This window comes from Mobula birostris, chromosome 18 (assembly GCF_030028105.1).
Source record: "Mobula birostris isolate sMobBir1 chromosome 18, sMobBir1.hap1, whole genome shotgun sequence".
Lineage (NCBI taxonomy): Eukaryota > Metazoa > Chordata > Chondrichthyes > Myliobatiformes > Myliobatidae > Mobula > Mobula birostris.
The window spans coordinates 9,854,391-9,871,113 of NC_092387.1; the positions used below are offsets into that span (position 1 = coordinate 9,854,391).

The window sequence follows — 16,723 nt, forward strand, 5'->3', positions numbered from 1 at the left end:
AGATTTGATAAAACCTATCTCATTGTCACCACGAGGGAGTCTACATTTTATTCCAGGTTCATCAACTTGTTGTGGGATTCGAGATAATGTAACTGAATAAGTGATCCAGGCTTCCATGCCATCGGTTCAGGCAGGCTGCCTGGTTCAGACAATATGTGACCCTAAAGCTGCCAAAATGACTACTGACATCAGGGGTAGCACCCACACTCCTGATGATGGTCATCAGATACATCTATTCACTCAGCTAATGAACATCATAAGAATTGGAGATGCTGGAAATCTGAAACAAAAATAAAAAATGCTGGCAACACTGAGCAGTTCAGGCAGCACCTGTGGAGAAAGGAACAAAGTCAACATTTCAGGTCGAAGATCTTACTTATTTCTGCCCACAGATGCTGCCTGACGTGCTGAAAGTTCCATTTTCTGTTTCTCAGTCTGCTCTTTTAGTACCCTGCCCCCTGCCACATCGAAAAATAAACCAGGCTCATTTGCCACAGGCCATTGAGTCAAAGAACACTACAGCACAGAAACAGGCCGAATCTGCCTCATCCCATTGACTTGCTCCCGGACCACAGCCTTCCATCCCCATACCTACCCAAATTTCTCTTAAATGTTTAAATGGAACCCACATCCACCACATGTGCTAGCAGCTCGTTCCACACTCTTACCACCCTCTGAGTGAAGAAGATTCCCCTCATGTCCCCTTGAAACATTTCACCTTTCACCCTAACTCAAGACCTCTAGTTGTAGTCTCACCTAATCTCAGTGGAAAAAGCCTGCTTGCATTTACCCTATCTATATCCTTCATAATTTTGTACACCTCTATGAAATCTCCCCTCAATCTTCGACATTCTAAAGAATAAAGTCCTAAGCTATTCAACCTTTCCCTATAACTCAGGTCCTCAAGTCTCGGCGACATCCTGGTAAATTTTCTCTGCAATCTTTCAAACTTGTTTACGTCTGTCCTGTAGGTAGGTGACCAAGACTGCACACAATACTCCAAATTAGGTCTCACCAATGTCTTATACAATTTCAACATAACATCCCATCTCCTGTACTCAGTACTTTGATTTATGGTCAATGTGCCAAAAACTTCCTATACGACCCTATCTACCTGTGACCCCACTTTCAAGGAATCATGGATCTGTATTCCCACATCCCCCTGCTTTACCGTGCTCCTCAGTGCTCTACAGCCCACTGTGTAAGACCTACCTGACTGGTCCTCCCAAAGTGCAATTCTTCACGCTTCTCTGCTTTAAATACCATCTGCCATTTTTCAGACCATTTCCCAGCTGGTTCAGATCCACTGCAAGCTTTGATAGACTTCCTCGTAGTCCACTACAGCCCCAATCTTGGCGCCATCTGCAAATTTGCTGATCCAGTTTACCACATTATAGTTACTCCATATGACTAAGACATTGGAGCAGAATTAGGCCATTCGGCTCATCGAGTCTGCTCCACCATAGTGTGCAGTCTTGGTCACCTACCTACAGGACAGATGTTATCTCTAATCTGTCCCTGTCTATACAAATACTTTCATATCCGGTCCCTTAGAACACCTTCCAGGAACTTTCCCCTACTGATGTCATGCTCACTGGCCTATAATCTCCTGGTTTATTCTTAGAGTCTTTCTTAAACAACTGAACAACATCAGCTATCCTCCAATCTTTTAAATATCTCTTTTAAGGCCCCTGCCATCTCTGTAATCCGTATAGAGCTCATGAAGTCACTGCTGAATTGCCTCACATCTATAGACTCTGTTTCCATCTCCTGAGTAAATACAGATGCAAAAAATCTATTTAAGATCTCTCCCATCTCTTTCAGCTAAAAGCACAGATGATCACTCTGATCTTCCAGAGGACCAATTTTGTCCCTTGCTATTCTTTTGGTCTTAATATATCTGTAGAAGCCCTTGGGATTCTCCTTCACCTTGTCTGCTAGAGCAACCTCATTCCTTCTTTTAGTCCTCCCGATTTCCTTCTTAAGAGTTCTGTTGCATTGCTTATCTCATTTGTTCCTGCCAATATATACCTGCTACACACCTCCTTTATCTTAATCAGGGCCCCAGTCTCTCAAAAACCAAGGTTCTACAAACTTGTTATCCTTGCCTTTTATACTGATGGACATATGTAAGCTTTGTACTCTCAAAATTTCACTTTTGAAGGCCTCCCACTTACCTAGTGCATCTACGCCAGAAAACAAACTGTCCCAATCCACATTTGCCAAATCCTCTCTGATACCATCAAAATCGGCCTTTCTCCAACTTAGAATCTCAACCTGAGGACCAGAACTATTCTTCTCCATAATTATCTTCAACCTAATGGCAAGAAACCATATAGGAATCTCATGCTCATCTACAGAATCTCCTTTCTGTTCCTGTAACCAACAAAACCCTGTCACTACAGCTTGCTCTCTCCCCTGCCTTTCTGAGTCACAGAGCCAGACTTAGTGCTAGAGACCTGACCATTGGCCACTGTGGCTTTCCTCTGGTAGGCCATCCTCCTAACAATATCCAAAGTAGTACACCTGTTGTTGAGGTGGAGCGCTACAGGGGTACCTGTCCTGGCTCCCTTTCCCTTTCCCTTCTCCCCCCTCCCCCCCCCCCACTGGATGGGTCATCCTGTTACCAGTGTCCTGCACCTTGGGTATAACTACCCCTTGTATGCCCGGTCTAACAAACTCTCAGCCTCCCAAATGATCTAAAGTCCAACCAGTTCCAGCTCAGACTCCTTAACAAGGTCTATTAGAAGCTACAGATGGAGACACTTCTTCCAGGTGTAGTCGTCAGAGAAACTGAAGGTCCAACACTTCTGAAATAGTTTTTTTTTAAAAACGGCTCCTACCTACTGAGTTTACTGTCCATTTCTTGGAAATTCCAGTCAAATCTGTAGGAATGGAGCAGCTGGCTGGGAGCACAACTAGTCCTAGAGTTGATAAAGACAGTGCTGGAACACTTCCTCAGGGAAAACAAGGATCAATTATTGATGGCAGGCACATGGTGAGGAGGTTGTGAACCATCAAGAAGGTTAACAGAACCCCGGGCTCCTTCACTCATCATATTACGTTGCTGACAGGAGCAACATACCTCCTCGGTGTCAGCCGTGGCCGTTGCAAGTCGTCCTTGATGAGCAAGGTGGCTGTAGTCAGTAGTCACTTGGGAAGCTAGGCCCCCAAGCTCCTCAGGACTGGTCACCGACTTAGACATCTGTACAGGTAGAAGCAGTTAAAGACAACAGTCAGAAAGGGTTTCCAATCAAGATCAGACTGATCTTGATGCTTACATTTCCCATTACCATAACTGCTAGCTGAACCTACAAGTGAAAATTTGACTAAAGTTTCTTTCTGTTACATGATAATATTCCTGAAAAAGGCCATTGCACTCAACTTTAAATACATCTCCATGAGATTACAGTGATGCCCAGGGGTGGCAGGTAGTTCAGATGCCTCACATATCCATCGTCTTCAGCTCAATCCTGGTGTCTGGTGTGTACATGAGGAGTCTGCGTATCCTCCATGTGACCAGGCAGGCTTCTGCCTAGAGCTTAACTACCTCTCACACCGTAAGGACATGCTGGTTAGTAGGTTCATTAGCCACTACATTATCCCTGCATGATAAAATCCAGACATCCCACCCTGCAAAAACTCATTTCAGGGAAGTAGCAGCCCCGCCCCCTGCAACCCCATATCCACCCCACCCCCCGGTCGACCTCCAAGGGTGTAAGTAATACTTTGTTTACTGATTTTATCTAATCTGTAAACCAAGTTGGGTATATGCAGAAAATGTGACATTAAAATATGTACATATATTATATTATCAAGTTTATTCTATTACAACTTTAAGCAAGTCTACAGGGAGTTTGGCCTCATCACGTAGGACATCAATAGCGTAGCTCCTTAGCAGCTAGCCAGCTAGTTTAAATAATATTAGCTATGCTGATGAATGAATGACACCTGTTAAACTCACCTCGACATGCCTTTTACATTTTAACCCACCATGGGCAATAGAGAAGTCACTGTTGCAAACAGTGCAGCGAGCAACACCGTCATTATTTTTGAGGTTGACTGTAAAGCCCACCCACAGAGAAAACTGATAGGTCTACTTAGCATGAAGAGAGAACAATCAGGATGCTCCCCCTCCCTCTCAAAAAAATTTATTTGCGGGATATTGTATATAATTTCCGGGCATCAGGGAGTCACTATCAATATGTGGGAGACTCCCGGAACTTTCGGGAGAGGTGGGATGTCTGAAAATCTGAAGAAGCTGATTGCAACGTGGTGAAAATAAGTCACAAGGAAACTTAGTGGGAGAATGGAAATTGCTGAGACTGCTTAAATTAGGCAGCCTGAGCAACCTCCTCCCATGTTGTAAGGAAGTATCAGAAACTGGTACCTATGTGTCTGCACTCCATACGTCTTACCTCTGCTCACTGCATCTATAAATGCGTGTATGTATGCATGTCTTTCATTTGCATGTACGCACTGTACTGTGTGCCAGTGTGCCGGACAGTTCAAAATGCCAACAACTTGTGCAACACAATCCAGTGAGAAGTAACCCACTGCTCTCACTCACCATCTCCTGGGCAGTAACTGCGATCGCCTTGGAATATTTCACCATTGTGGTCTGGTAGTCGACAAAAGTTCCCTCTGGTTCAGGAGGGGTGCCCTCGTCCAACTGGAAAACACATCAAAGGGCATTTCCACCAAGGAAGTCAACTAAACCTCACCAGCAATGATATATGAATAAAAGGGAGTGGGACTAATCTTCACTCGGGATACGCGAGAGGGTCCTAAGGAATTATATGGTTGAAACAACAGTGTCCGCATTGTGAGGGGTGAAGCAGCAGTACTATAAACCTGCAGAGAGTTAATAGTGTTAAGATCCTATATAATCATTTCTCTTAAGGATAAGGTACAGAATTTGTGATTGGAGTCAGTGAAAGTGGCTGAGATGTTAATTGAATACTTTGTATCAGTACTTACGAAGGGGAAATTGGTGGACAGTGTAAGCAGAGTTGGGCACATTAATGTGCTGGGATACTTCAAGATGAAAGAGCAGGTAGTGCTGGGTCTTCGGAAAAGCATTTTAAATTCTCTGGAGCCAGACGGCATGTTTTCCAGAATAATGAGAGTAGCAAGTGAGGAGATTGCTGGGGCTTTGACAAGAACCTTCGTGTCCTCAGAACCAACAGACCAGATCCCTGAGGACTGAAGAGTAGCAAAAATCTTGCCTTCATTCAAGAAAGGACAAAGGGATGATGCAGGTGATTGTTTGCTAATGGGTCTCACTCCAGTGGGAGGGATGTTATTGGAGAGGATACTGAGGGATTGGATTTATCCACATTTGGAAAGGCTTAGAGACAGTCAGCATGGCTTTGTGTGGGGCTGGGCATGTCTTATAAACTTGATTAGGTTTGCTGAGGAGGTGAAGAAGTGCTAGGAGAAAGCAAGCCATTGGCCATTTTCTACATAGACTTCGGTAAGATATCTGATAAGGTCCCTTATGGTAGGCTGATCCAGAAGATCAAGATGGAGGGGATCTAGGCTAAATTGCAAGTTTGGATTTGGAACTGGCTTGCCCAGGGAAGACAGAGTAGGGATGGGAATCTGTAATTCTGGCAGGAGGTTCGTGACCAGTGGTGTTCTGCGAGGTCCCTGTGGTTTGTAATATATATCATTGGATTGTGACATATATCATTGATTTGGATGAAAGTATACATGGGTGGGTTAGCAGATTTGCAGGAGGCACCAAGATTAGTGGAGCTGGACACAATGTAAAGGACTATCAAAGAAAACAGCAAGATACAGATCAGTTAGAGATATGGGCAGAAAAGGGGCAGATGCAGTTTAATCTGGGCAAGTGTGAGGTGTTGCATTTTGAGAGATCGAATGGAAGGAGAAAGCATACAGTTAATGGTAGCCCCATTAATAGCACTGAGGTAGACAACATCTTGGTGGTACAGGTCCATAGTTCACTGAACGTGGCTACATAAGCAGGTAAAGTAGTAAAGCCTTCATTGTAGGGGTGTTGAGTAGAAGAGTAAGGAAGTCAAACCATAGCTTTACTCAGATCACAAATGAGGTATTGGGTGCAGTTCTGTTAGCCCTACAGGACAGATGTGGGGACTGTGGAAAGGGTGCAGAAGAAGTTTACCAGGGATTAGAGGGTGTGGACGAGAAGGACAGGTTGGGTACTCTTTGGCTGTTCTCTTTAGAGTACTGGGGTCTGAGGAGAGAGCTGCTAGAAGTATGAGAGGCATAGACCGAATCTGCTCCCCAGGCTCGGACCAAAGGGAGAAGATGCTTAAAGGTTAGAACAGCGAGGTTTAAAGATGATGCAAAGGGAATGCATTTTTATGTAGAGAGCGGTCGGTGCTTTGAATGAATTCCCAGGAACAGAGGTGTAAGCGGGCAGTTTGGTGGCATTCAAGAGGCTTGCATTTAAACGTATATAAATGAACAGAGTGGAAGGATAGGAGGCATCCACGTCAGCACAACATCGCAGCCGAATGACCTGTCTAATGCAGTACTATTCTATGTCCCATGGCCATATGCAAGCGTGGAATGTGATGGGTATACCCCTCATCTTTTTACTTCCTACACTGTAGACGACAATACGCTGACATTGCAGAGATCCAGGGGAGGGTCACAAGAATGATTCCTGGAATGAAAGTGTTAATGTATGAGTAGTGTTTGATGACTCTGGGCCTGAGCTCACTGGAGCTTAGAAGAATGGGGTGGTGTGGGGTGGAGAATCGCATTGAAAGCTATCAAGTATTGAAAGCCTCAGATAGATTGGATGTGGACAGGATGTATCCTTCAGTGGGAGAGTCTTGGACCACAGGGCACAGCCTCAGAGTAGAGTAATTTCCAATGAGAACAGAGATGAGGAAGAATTTCTTTAGCCAGAGGATGGTGAACCTGTGGAATTCATTGCCTTAAATGGCTGTGGTGGCTAGGTCATTGAATATGATTAAAACAGAGCTTGATTCGTTCTTCATTAGTCAGGGGACGAAAGGTTTTGGAGAGAAGACAGGAGAATGGGGTTGAACGGATACTAAATCAATCATGACGGAATGGGAAAGCAGACTTGATGGGCAAATGGCCTAATTTTGTTCCTTTGTCTTGTTGTCTTACAGTGGCTTTGGGGATGAATGGATAGTCCCTGTGCCACCATGGTTTGAGCTTTCACACAGGAACAGACACTGTTTTGCTGAGACATCAAAGCACAGCCGACACCACCCGAGACACTCGAATGATGGTGGAGCATTAACACAGCAACAATACAGCTTACTGACTTTACTGATGAGGTGACAGGGATGGGCCGGTATGTGGTTCTTCTATCAGTCACTCAGTGCTAGTTGCTGCACAGGGTTGCTGAGTTTCAACAGCTGATCACATTGAAAAGGCTGCTTGTAATTCCAGAGAAGTGACCCTGGATCCTGAGTTGAACTCTACATTCCACTTAAATTGCTTCAGTCACACCAGCTCTTTAATCATTCAATTACTCTCCTCAGCCCACAACCTCCTGCCTCATACCCCCAGCCTCTTTCATCCACCCTCCTCCTTGGATTCCACTCTCATACCAGTACATTCCTTATGTGAAGGTCACCTTTTCCAAACGATTCCCACTTCTGCCCCTTGCAGTCCTCACCCTGAGGTCATCTAAACCTCTGCTGCTGCCGCCATCTCAGCACCTCCCATCACCCCTGGCTCACTTCAGATTTAACATTCTCGCCTTCCTTTCCAAAGCCTTCCCTCCCACTGATCACTATTGTTCTCTGTTGTAAAACATCTAAACTCTAGCCTCTGACTGGTGGTCAGGCCTCCAACTTCCTCAGCTCTAACTTCAGGTTGTCCCCATCTAATTCTGTGAGTTCACAACTCCAACTATCACCAGAACATAAACGACCTCTTCAACCAACCTTTGGCAATCTGTTACCATTATTTTATTCCATGGTTCAAAGGCCGACTGTTAGATGACATTCTTGTGAAGGACATATTGCACTAAAGCAAGGAAACCTCTATGTCCAATCTCAGCAGTAACCCTCCTTTAGGAAACTTACTCTGTTCATTGCATCAGCAATGGCATCGACCATACCACCCACCATTCCAATGTCGCTGGCAGCTTCGTTGAGTGTTACCATAATGTCATCCACGGCCTCCTTCATGAGCTGAGCTGCCTCTGTAATTGCATCGTGAGTGTGCGAAGCCTGGAGAGAGAATGATACACAAGGTAGTTAGCAAAATCAAACAGGTTAATTCCTACTTGAATCCTAGTGGGTGGAGAAGACCCACTTCAGAATTTGCAAGAGGTTGACTGAATGAGAGGCAAAGGCCTTGAATAATGAGCAACTGGTATGCAGACATTTAAGGAGCTGCCTCATCACAAGCTGTTCCCAATCAATCAGTACCCTCATGACATCACCTCCCGTCTCATACTCATAAACAAATCTTGAGTTCAGAATTTCTGTATCTAGAATGAATTCAGCCCGTGACCTAAAATTGCCAGCACTGCTCTTCACACATTCGTATTAAACCTGTACTGATGCCTTGGTCCAGTCACCTTGGGCTTCCCGATCTCAGAGCTGAACAGCCAAACCTCAGGCCTCAACTTTTGACAGATTGGGGGGGGGGGGGGGGCAGAGCTCTGCTGGGAAAACTGGAAACACAAAGAGCATCTATTCAAAAGTCTGGTTCTTGGTTGTCCATGCAGTTTATTCCCTGAGCAATCCTCAGCAGAGAGAACAGATTACTTGATTATTATCACAAACGAGAGAAAATCTGTAGACGCTGGAAATCCAAGCAACACACACAAAATGCTGGAGGAACTCAGCAGGCCAGGCAGAATCTAAGGAAAAGAGTACAGTCGATGTCTTGGCCCGAAATGTGTGTAAACTGATTATTATTGCCCTGCTGGTTTGTCAGTCCTTCTCACAAGTTTCCATGTTTCTGATGTTACAACTATGGCTACGTTTAAGGGTTTAAAAGAGGAAACGCAATCAACTGAGGTGAGCCAACACAGATCTTTAAAGAGAAAATCTTGTTATTATGAGTTTCATAGAATTTTCATGAAGAGATAACAGACAGAGTTGAGAGGGTAATGCAGTCCATGTGATGTACAAGGATTTCTGAATGCTGTTGACAATGTGCCACGTAACAGGCTTATCAGCACATTAGAAGCAAACAGCATAAAAGGGCCATGTAGACAAAGCTGGCTAAGCAACCGAGGGTCGTAGTTAGGGGGCTGGTTTTTGCACTGGAGGGAGCTGTTTCTTGGGGGGGGGGTCATTGTAGGGACATTCTTTTCTTTGATCAATATCAGTGACAGGGAGAGCTAGATAAATGGATACATCATTGGTTTGGTTGACTTAAAGCAGATTGTAATTGTGGAAGGTTGCTTTTCAGACTGAAGGCCCACAACCAGTGGTGTGCCATCGGGATTGGTGCTGGGCCCATTGTTGTTGTCATTTATAAAAAGAATTTGAATGAGAATGAACAAGGTATGATTCATATGTTTGCAGATGACATGGAAATAGGTGTTATCATAGACCATGAAGGTGGTTATCAAAAACTGCAAGGGGATCTTGATCAGCTAGGTAAGTGGGAAGGGGAATAGCAAATGGCATTTCCATTTATATAAATATGAAGTATTGTAGACTGGCAAGTCAAACCAGTGTAGAACTTTCATAGTGCCCTGGAGAATCCTGCACAACAGATGGACCCAGGGACATGAGTATATGGTTCCCTGATCAGGCCATCAAGAATAGGAGTTGTGATGTTATGTTTCAGCTGAACAAGATGTAAGTAAGGCTTCACCTGGGGTACTGTATAGTTTTGGTTACCCTGTTGTAAGAAAGATGTCATTAAGTTGGAAAGAGTGCAAAGAAAATTTACAAGCATGTTGCCAGGAGTTGAGGGCGTGAGTTGTAAGGAGAGGCTGGGCCGGCTAGGATTTGATTTATTGAAATGTAGGAGACTGAAGGGTAACCTTATGGAGGAGTATGAAATCATGAAAGGCGTAGAAGGTTAGATTAGTTGTGTGCTTGTCATGTGTGTACATGAAAACATACAGTGTCTGCATCGACTGTGTCATTGTTTGTAATATATTAGGGCAGCTCATAAGTGTTGCCAGGCTTCCTGCTCCAACATAGCACATCCACAAACTCACTCACCCTGACTGTACATCTGTTGGAATGTGAGAGCAATCCAGAGCACCCGGAGGAAACCCAACACGGTCACAGGTGTTGTGTATTTAATATTTCAATAGCATTTAAATAATATTGTAAATATATTGCTTGATTAAGTATACTTGTTTGTTTAAAAAAATCATTATGGGTCACATGTAATAATATGTGAATTGCATATGTTATGATGCCACCATGTGATACGTGCACACTTTGCTTAAAGTAAAAAAGTTCTCCCAGGCTCCTGTGTTTTTCCTTTCAACTAGCTTTACGTTTTAGAATTACTAAGCATAACAGTGTAAAGAATAAGTTTTAAATGAACCCAAGATGACTACATTCCTGTTGAAGTGCAACGAGAAGTTCAAATAAAAAAAGAGCAGTGGGAAATGGTTGAATAAAAAAAAAGCACAGCATGTGCTTCTTTTGAAGGGACAGATACAGTCAAGTTTAAAAGGTGGCAGAAAATTGATGACTTCACAGGTTCAGAAGCAGAGAGTAGCAGGTGATAATAATCATAAATAAAAACCATACAGTTTGCTTAGATGTTTGACTGCTCCAATCAAACCAGCTGAAATGAGCTTTGCTGATATCATGAAAGTAATGCAGGAACATTTAGAACCAAAACCATTGGTGAAAACCATCTTCTCTGCGCAGCTCTGCATCCCATTGTAATCTACAAAAATCTTCTATTCTATCCACAACACCACCAACCTTTGTGTTATCTGCAAACTTACTAACCTACCATTCCTCTTCCTCATCCAGATCATTTAAAAAAAATCATAAACAGCAGGGGTCCCAGAACAGATCATCAGTCAGGGACCTCCAGGCAGAATACGCGCCACATCTTAACTCCCCTCTGCCTTCCATGGACAAGCCAATTCAGAATCCATGCAGCTAATCTTCCCTGGATCCCATATATCTCCTGATTTTCTGAATGAGCCTACCATGGGAAACCTTGACAATGTCTTACTAAAATTTATATTCACCACCAAGCAAGAGAAAATCTGCAGATGCTGGAAATCCGAGCAACACACACAAAATGCTGAAGGAACTCAGCAGGCTAAAGGGTTTCGGCCTGAAACGTCAACTGTACTTTTTTTCCATTGATGCTGCCTGGCCTGCTGAGTTCCTCCAGCATCTTGTGTGTGTTGCTTTATATTCACCACACCCAGTGTTCCACCTTCAGCAATTTGTTTTGTCACTTATTAATAAATGAAAGTAGTTCCCTTTGATGGAAATGTTGAAGAGGTCAGATGCAAAATAACAAAGGGAAAGGTAAACACGAGGAATTCTGCAGATGCTGGAAGTTCAAGCAACACACATCAAAGTTGCTGGTGAACACGGCAGGCCAGGCAGCATCTCTAGGAAGAGGTACAGTCGACGTTTCGGGCTGGGACCCTTCGTTGGGTCTCGGCCCGAAACGTCGACTGTACCTCTTCCTAAAGGGAAAGGTGATATGTCGCTGGTTGGAAGTTGGAACACACTTCCTGCAGATGAGGTGAAAGCAGGTTCCACTTTAGCATTCAGGAGGGAACAGGATAAATTGCAAGACTACAGGGAAGGGACTGGGTGGAGGGCAGAATTAGTGAGCTGTTTTGGTAGAGAGCAGGCATAGACTTGATGGACAATGAACTGGTAGGTGGCTGATCCCAAGCCTGCTGAAACAAAGATCTCAGCTTTCAAGGCAGGCAGATACAGATATGTCAATTGCACAGTTATTGAATTTGTATTGCATTGTTGGATTAGTGGGCCATGCAACAGATCAGTTCCACCCCTGGGTCACTGACTCTTGGCTGAATTGTGACCCAAACAAGGTGAAAATTGTCTGCGGCTTGCAAGCATAAAGGCAGCAAGTGCCTGACATGCCACGATCACAAGCCAGTAGTAGTCTGCATTGTGCAGCTATTTTGATCTGTTTGTTCTTGTCTATTTGAATCTCAACCAGTAGCCAGCTGGAAATAAGCAAAGACAGGAAGGATCAAATTAGGGAGGTATTGTGACTCTTTCACACAGTGGTTTATCATCCAGTGTGTGTGTGTAAGTAATATAGTGTGTACATCCACTGACAATACCACATGCCTAGCCTAATCCTAGAATAATGTTAGGCAGCAAACACTTGGCACAAATTCCAAAGCAAGTGTTGGCACTCGAAGAGCTGGAACTGTAGACAGACGCACAGATAATCTGCTGCTGAGGTCATCGACAAGACAAAGCTCTGTTCAGTGAATAGGGAGTAGACTCCAACAGAAAACAGCGGTGATGACACTGAACAGACAATGCTGACAACCCAAAGCACATTCTTGGCTTGGTGGCAGACATGTCACAAACCTGAACCAACGTACAACCTCAGTTGTATCTGCTGGCACACGCACCACAAATGATCCAACTGGCAGCCTCCCTGGATACCTGGCCAAACCTGCCACATCTACAGAAAATGTGAAGGCACACCGCTCAGCTGACAGTCAACAGACCTGAGCACCACACAAGTCCTACAACATGTGAACACACCACGAGCATTCCCACTGCTCATCCAAGACCACTCAACAATGCTCACAACACACTCACCACAGGCTGTATCAATCTGGAAAATTCCTTAGACTTGTGCACACCTGGTACATTCAGCACACACTTGGGAAGTAGGATTTCAAATGGTGGTGTTAAGGTTGTGTCTGGTATAGTGAGTATAGTCTCGATCTCTTTACTTAAGTCCAGATGTGCTTTGGATGCAGTGCAGACAAGGCCAAAGTTTCCATGATATTAGAAATCTTGAAATGCATAAAGATCAACAAATCCTCAGATATAACCAAAGATATTTTGTGGAGCAAAATGGGAGATTTTTATCCACTTGTTTGCCACATATGAGGTACCAGAGTGAAACAGTACAGGAACAGACCCTTTGGATCAATGCGCCCATACTAACCACGAAGCCAACCTAAACAACTCCCATTTGCCTGTGCTTAGCTCATATTTCTCTAACCTTTCCGAAGCACGTACCTATCCAAATGTTCCTTAAGTGTTTTGTTCCTGCCTCAATCACTTTCTCAGATAGCTCATTCTATAAACACGTAGAACAATGCAGCACAATGTAGGCTTATTGGCCCACAATGCTGTATCATCCTTTTAACCTACTACAAGATCAATCTAACCCTTCCCTCCCGAACATTCCTCAATTTTTCTTTCATCCATATGCCTATCTAAGAGTCTCTTAAATGTCCCTAATATATTTTCCTCTACCACCATCCCTGGCAGTGCATTCTACACAATAACCACTCTTAAGAGTCTTAGAAAAGTACAGCATAGAAACAGGCCCTTTGTCCCATCTAGTCCATGTTGAGCTATTTAAACTGCCTACTCCCATTGACCTGCACTGGGACAATAACCCTCCATACCCCTTCTATCCACTTACCTATCCAAATTTCTCTTAAATTCGAGCTCGCGTGCAAGACTTGCACTGGCACCTAGTTCCACACTCTCAAGACCCTCTGAGTAAAGAAGTTTCCCATAATGTTCCCTTAAACCAGGGGTGGCTAATCTTTTACATTCCATGCACCAATTTTTTCACTCACGAGTTCAGATGCGCCATACAACTCTTGTATCCCCATTCAATTCTTGTAAAAATGTTAATATAGAACTCGTGCATGAAAAAAAATCGCATCTGAAGTTGTGCATGAAAAAATCGATGCATGGAATGTAAAAGGTTGGTCATCCCTGCCTTAAACTTTTCACCTTCACCCTTAACCCATGACCCAACCTCACTGGAAAAACCCTGTCTATACCCCTCATAATTTTGCAAAACTCTATCGAATTTCCTCTTGATCTTCTATATTCCGAGGAATAAAATCCTAACCTATTCAAATCTTTCCCTATAACTCAGGCCTTCCAGACCTGGCAACACATTTGTAAGTTTTCTCTGTATTCTTTCAACCTTGTTTACATTTCTCCCTGTGGGTAGGTGACCAAAATTGCACATAATACACCCCTGTCTTCTATAACTTCAACATAACATTCGATCTCCTGTACTGAAAATTTTAATTTATGAAGGCCAGTACACCAAAAGCTTTCTTTATGGTGCTAACAACCTGTGACACCACTTTCAATGAATTATGGACCAGAATTCCCAGATCTCTTTGTTCTACCACACTCCTCAGTGCCCTACCACTCACTGTGTAAGACCTAACCTGGTTGGTCTTACTGAAGTGCAGTATCTCACACTTGTCTGCATTAAATTCCATCTGCCATTTTTCCATCTGGTCCAGATCCCGCTACAAGCCATGACAGTCTTCCTCACTCGTCCACTACATTCCAAATCTTGCTGTCATCTGCAAATGTGCTGATCCAATTAAGCACATTGCCATCCAGATCACTGATATAGATGACAAAAAAAACAACAAACACAGCACTGATCCCTGCAGCACTCCACTCCACTGTGTTAAAGTCACAGGCCTTTAATCAGAGCGGCAACCATCTACTACCAGTCTCTGGCTTCTCCCACAAAGCTATTGTCTAATCCAGTTTACTGCCTCATCTTGAATGCCGAGCGATTGCACCTTCTTTACCAATCTCCAATGCAGGACCTTGTCAAATGCCGTGCTGAAGTCCATGTAGACAATATCCACTGCTTTGCCTTCATCATCTTTCCTAGTAGCTTCCCTGAAAAACTCTAAGACTGGTTAGGCCCGAGCTACCATGCACGAAGCCATGCTGACTATTCCTTAATCACTCCACATCTATACAGATACTCATATATCCAATCCCTTAGTATACCTTCCAATAACTTTCCCTCTACTAATGTCAGGCTCACCAGCCTATAATTTCATGGTTTATGTTTAGAGCATTTTTTAAACTGTATAGCAACACTGGCTACCCTCCAATCCTCTGCCACCTCACCTGTCTTGAAGGATGATTTAAATATTTCCGCTAGAGCCCCGGCTATTTCTGCACTTACCTCCTGCAGGGTCCAAGCGATCACCTTGTCGGGCCCTTGGAAATTATCCACTGTAATTTGCCTCAAGACAGCAAACACCTCCTCCTCTATAATCTGTACAGAGTCCATGAAGTTGATGCCATTTTGCCTCACTTCTATAAACTCTGTGTCAGTCTGAGTAAATACAGACGCAAAAAATGCATTTAAGATCTCCCCCAAATCTTTTGGCTTCACACATGGATTGTCATTCTGGTCTTATGGAGAAACAATTTTGTCCCTTGCAATCCTTTTGCTCTTAACATATCTATAGAATCCCTTAGGAGTTTCCTATAGTGGGAAAGCCGAAGACCAGAGGACACAGCCTCAGAATAGAGGGACGTCCTTTTTGAACAGAGATGATGAGGAGGAATTTCTTTTGTCTGAGAGTAGTGAATCTATGGAATTCTTTGCGAAAGGCAGATGTGGAGGCCAAATCTTTATGTATATTTAAAGCAGAAGTAATAGATTCTTGATTGGTCAGGGTATTAAGGGATACAGGGAAAAGGCAGGAGATTGGGGCTGAAAGGAAAATTGGATCAGCTGTGATGAAACAGGTGGAACAGACTCAATGGGCCAAATGGCCTAATTCTGCTCCTATATCTTAAGGTGATCACTAGATGCAAAGTGTTCACCTGCGTAAACTTCTGTCAGCTGCCCTGCTTCATTCCCCAATTGCTAATCAAGTACACACACTCTATTGTTGGGACTTCTATGTACTGATTAAGAAAATTTTCCTGCACAGATTTGAAAAACTGTCCCATCTAGGCCTTTTACAGTATTGAAGTCCCAGTCAATATGTGGAAAGTTAAAATCATCCACAACAACAACCTTATTTGTTTCTTTCAGCAGTCTGTGATCTCTCTGCAAGTTTGTTCCTCAATCCCTTGAACGGTTGGGTAGTCTGTAATATAGCCCCATTAAGTGGTCATACCTTTTTTAATACTCAGTTCTGCCCATAATGCCTCACTGGACAAGTTTTCCAGTCTGTCTCTGTGCAAAAAAATCTAAATGCACTGGCTATCCACTTGATCTATGCCTCTTATCATCTTGAAGACATCTATCAAGTCGTCTCTCATCCTCTTTTGCTCCAAAGAGAAAAGCCTTGGCTTGCACAGCCTTTCCTCATGACATGCTCCATAATCCAGAGAATCTTCCTCTGCACCCTGCCTAAAGCTTCCACATCCTTCCTATAAGTTGACCAGAAATGAACACAAAGTCTGTTCTTACCATAGTTTTGTTTCTATATAGCTGCCTTCTTAACAGCCCTATCTACGTATCAACAACTTTGATCTGAGAGGCGGGACTGCGCAGGCGTGTGATGTCGGGCAGTGCAGCGCAGCAGATCTAAAAAGGCAGACATCCTGCTTCGGGTTTGATTCGAAGAAGGAGTCTGAGAGTCTGAGTGGGAGTGCCGAGAAAGACATTTTTGAAATTTTCGTTACTTTTTTTTTCTCCAACGGCGTTCTGAGAGGCCGGACTGCGCAGGCGTATGACGTCGGGCTGTGCAGTGCGGCAGATTTAAAAGGAACAGAGCCTCATAGAGCGGGCAGCGTAGTTTGCGGGCTGCGGAGTGAGC

General features: G+C 43.8%; 1 protein-coding gene across 5 annotated transcripts in view; it reads right to left on the reverse strand.

Annotated features, from left to right (window-relative positions):
* tln2b (talin 2b) overlaps nt 1-16,723 on the reverse strand; it is a 316,251-nt gene that overhangs the window by 41,128 nt on the left and 258,400 nt on the right. For all 5 annotated transcript variants that reach the window (XM_072282202.1, XM_072282201.1, XM_072282200.1 and 2 more), the window contains 3 exons: nt 8,064-8,210; nt 4,571-4,672; nt 3,086-3,205 (listed from right to left, as the gene is read on the reverse strand). In XM_072282202.1, the coding sequence (XP_072138303.1) occupies nt 3,086-3,205; nt 4,571-4,672; nt 8,064-8,210 (369 nt within the window). The remainder of the gene's footprint in view (nt 1-3,085; nt 3,206-4,570; nt 4,673-8,063; nt 8,211-16,723) is intronic.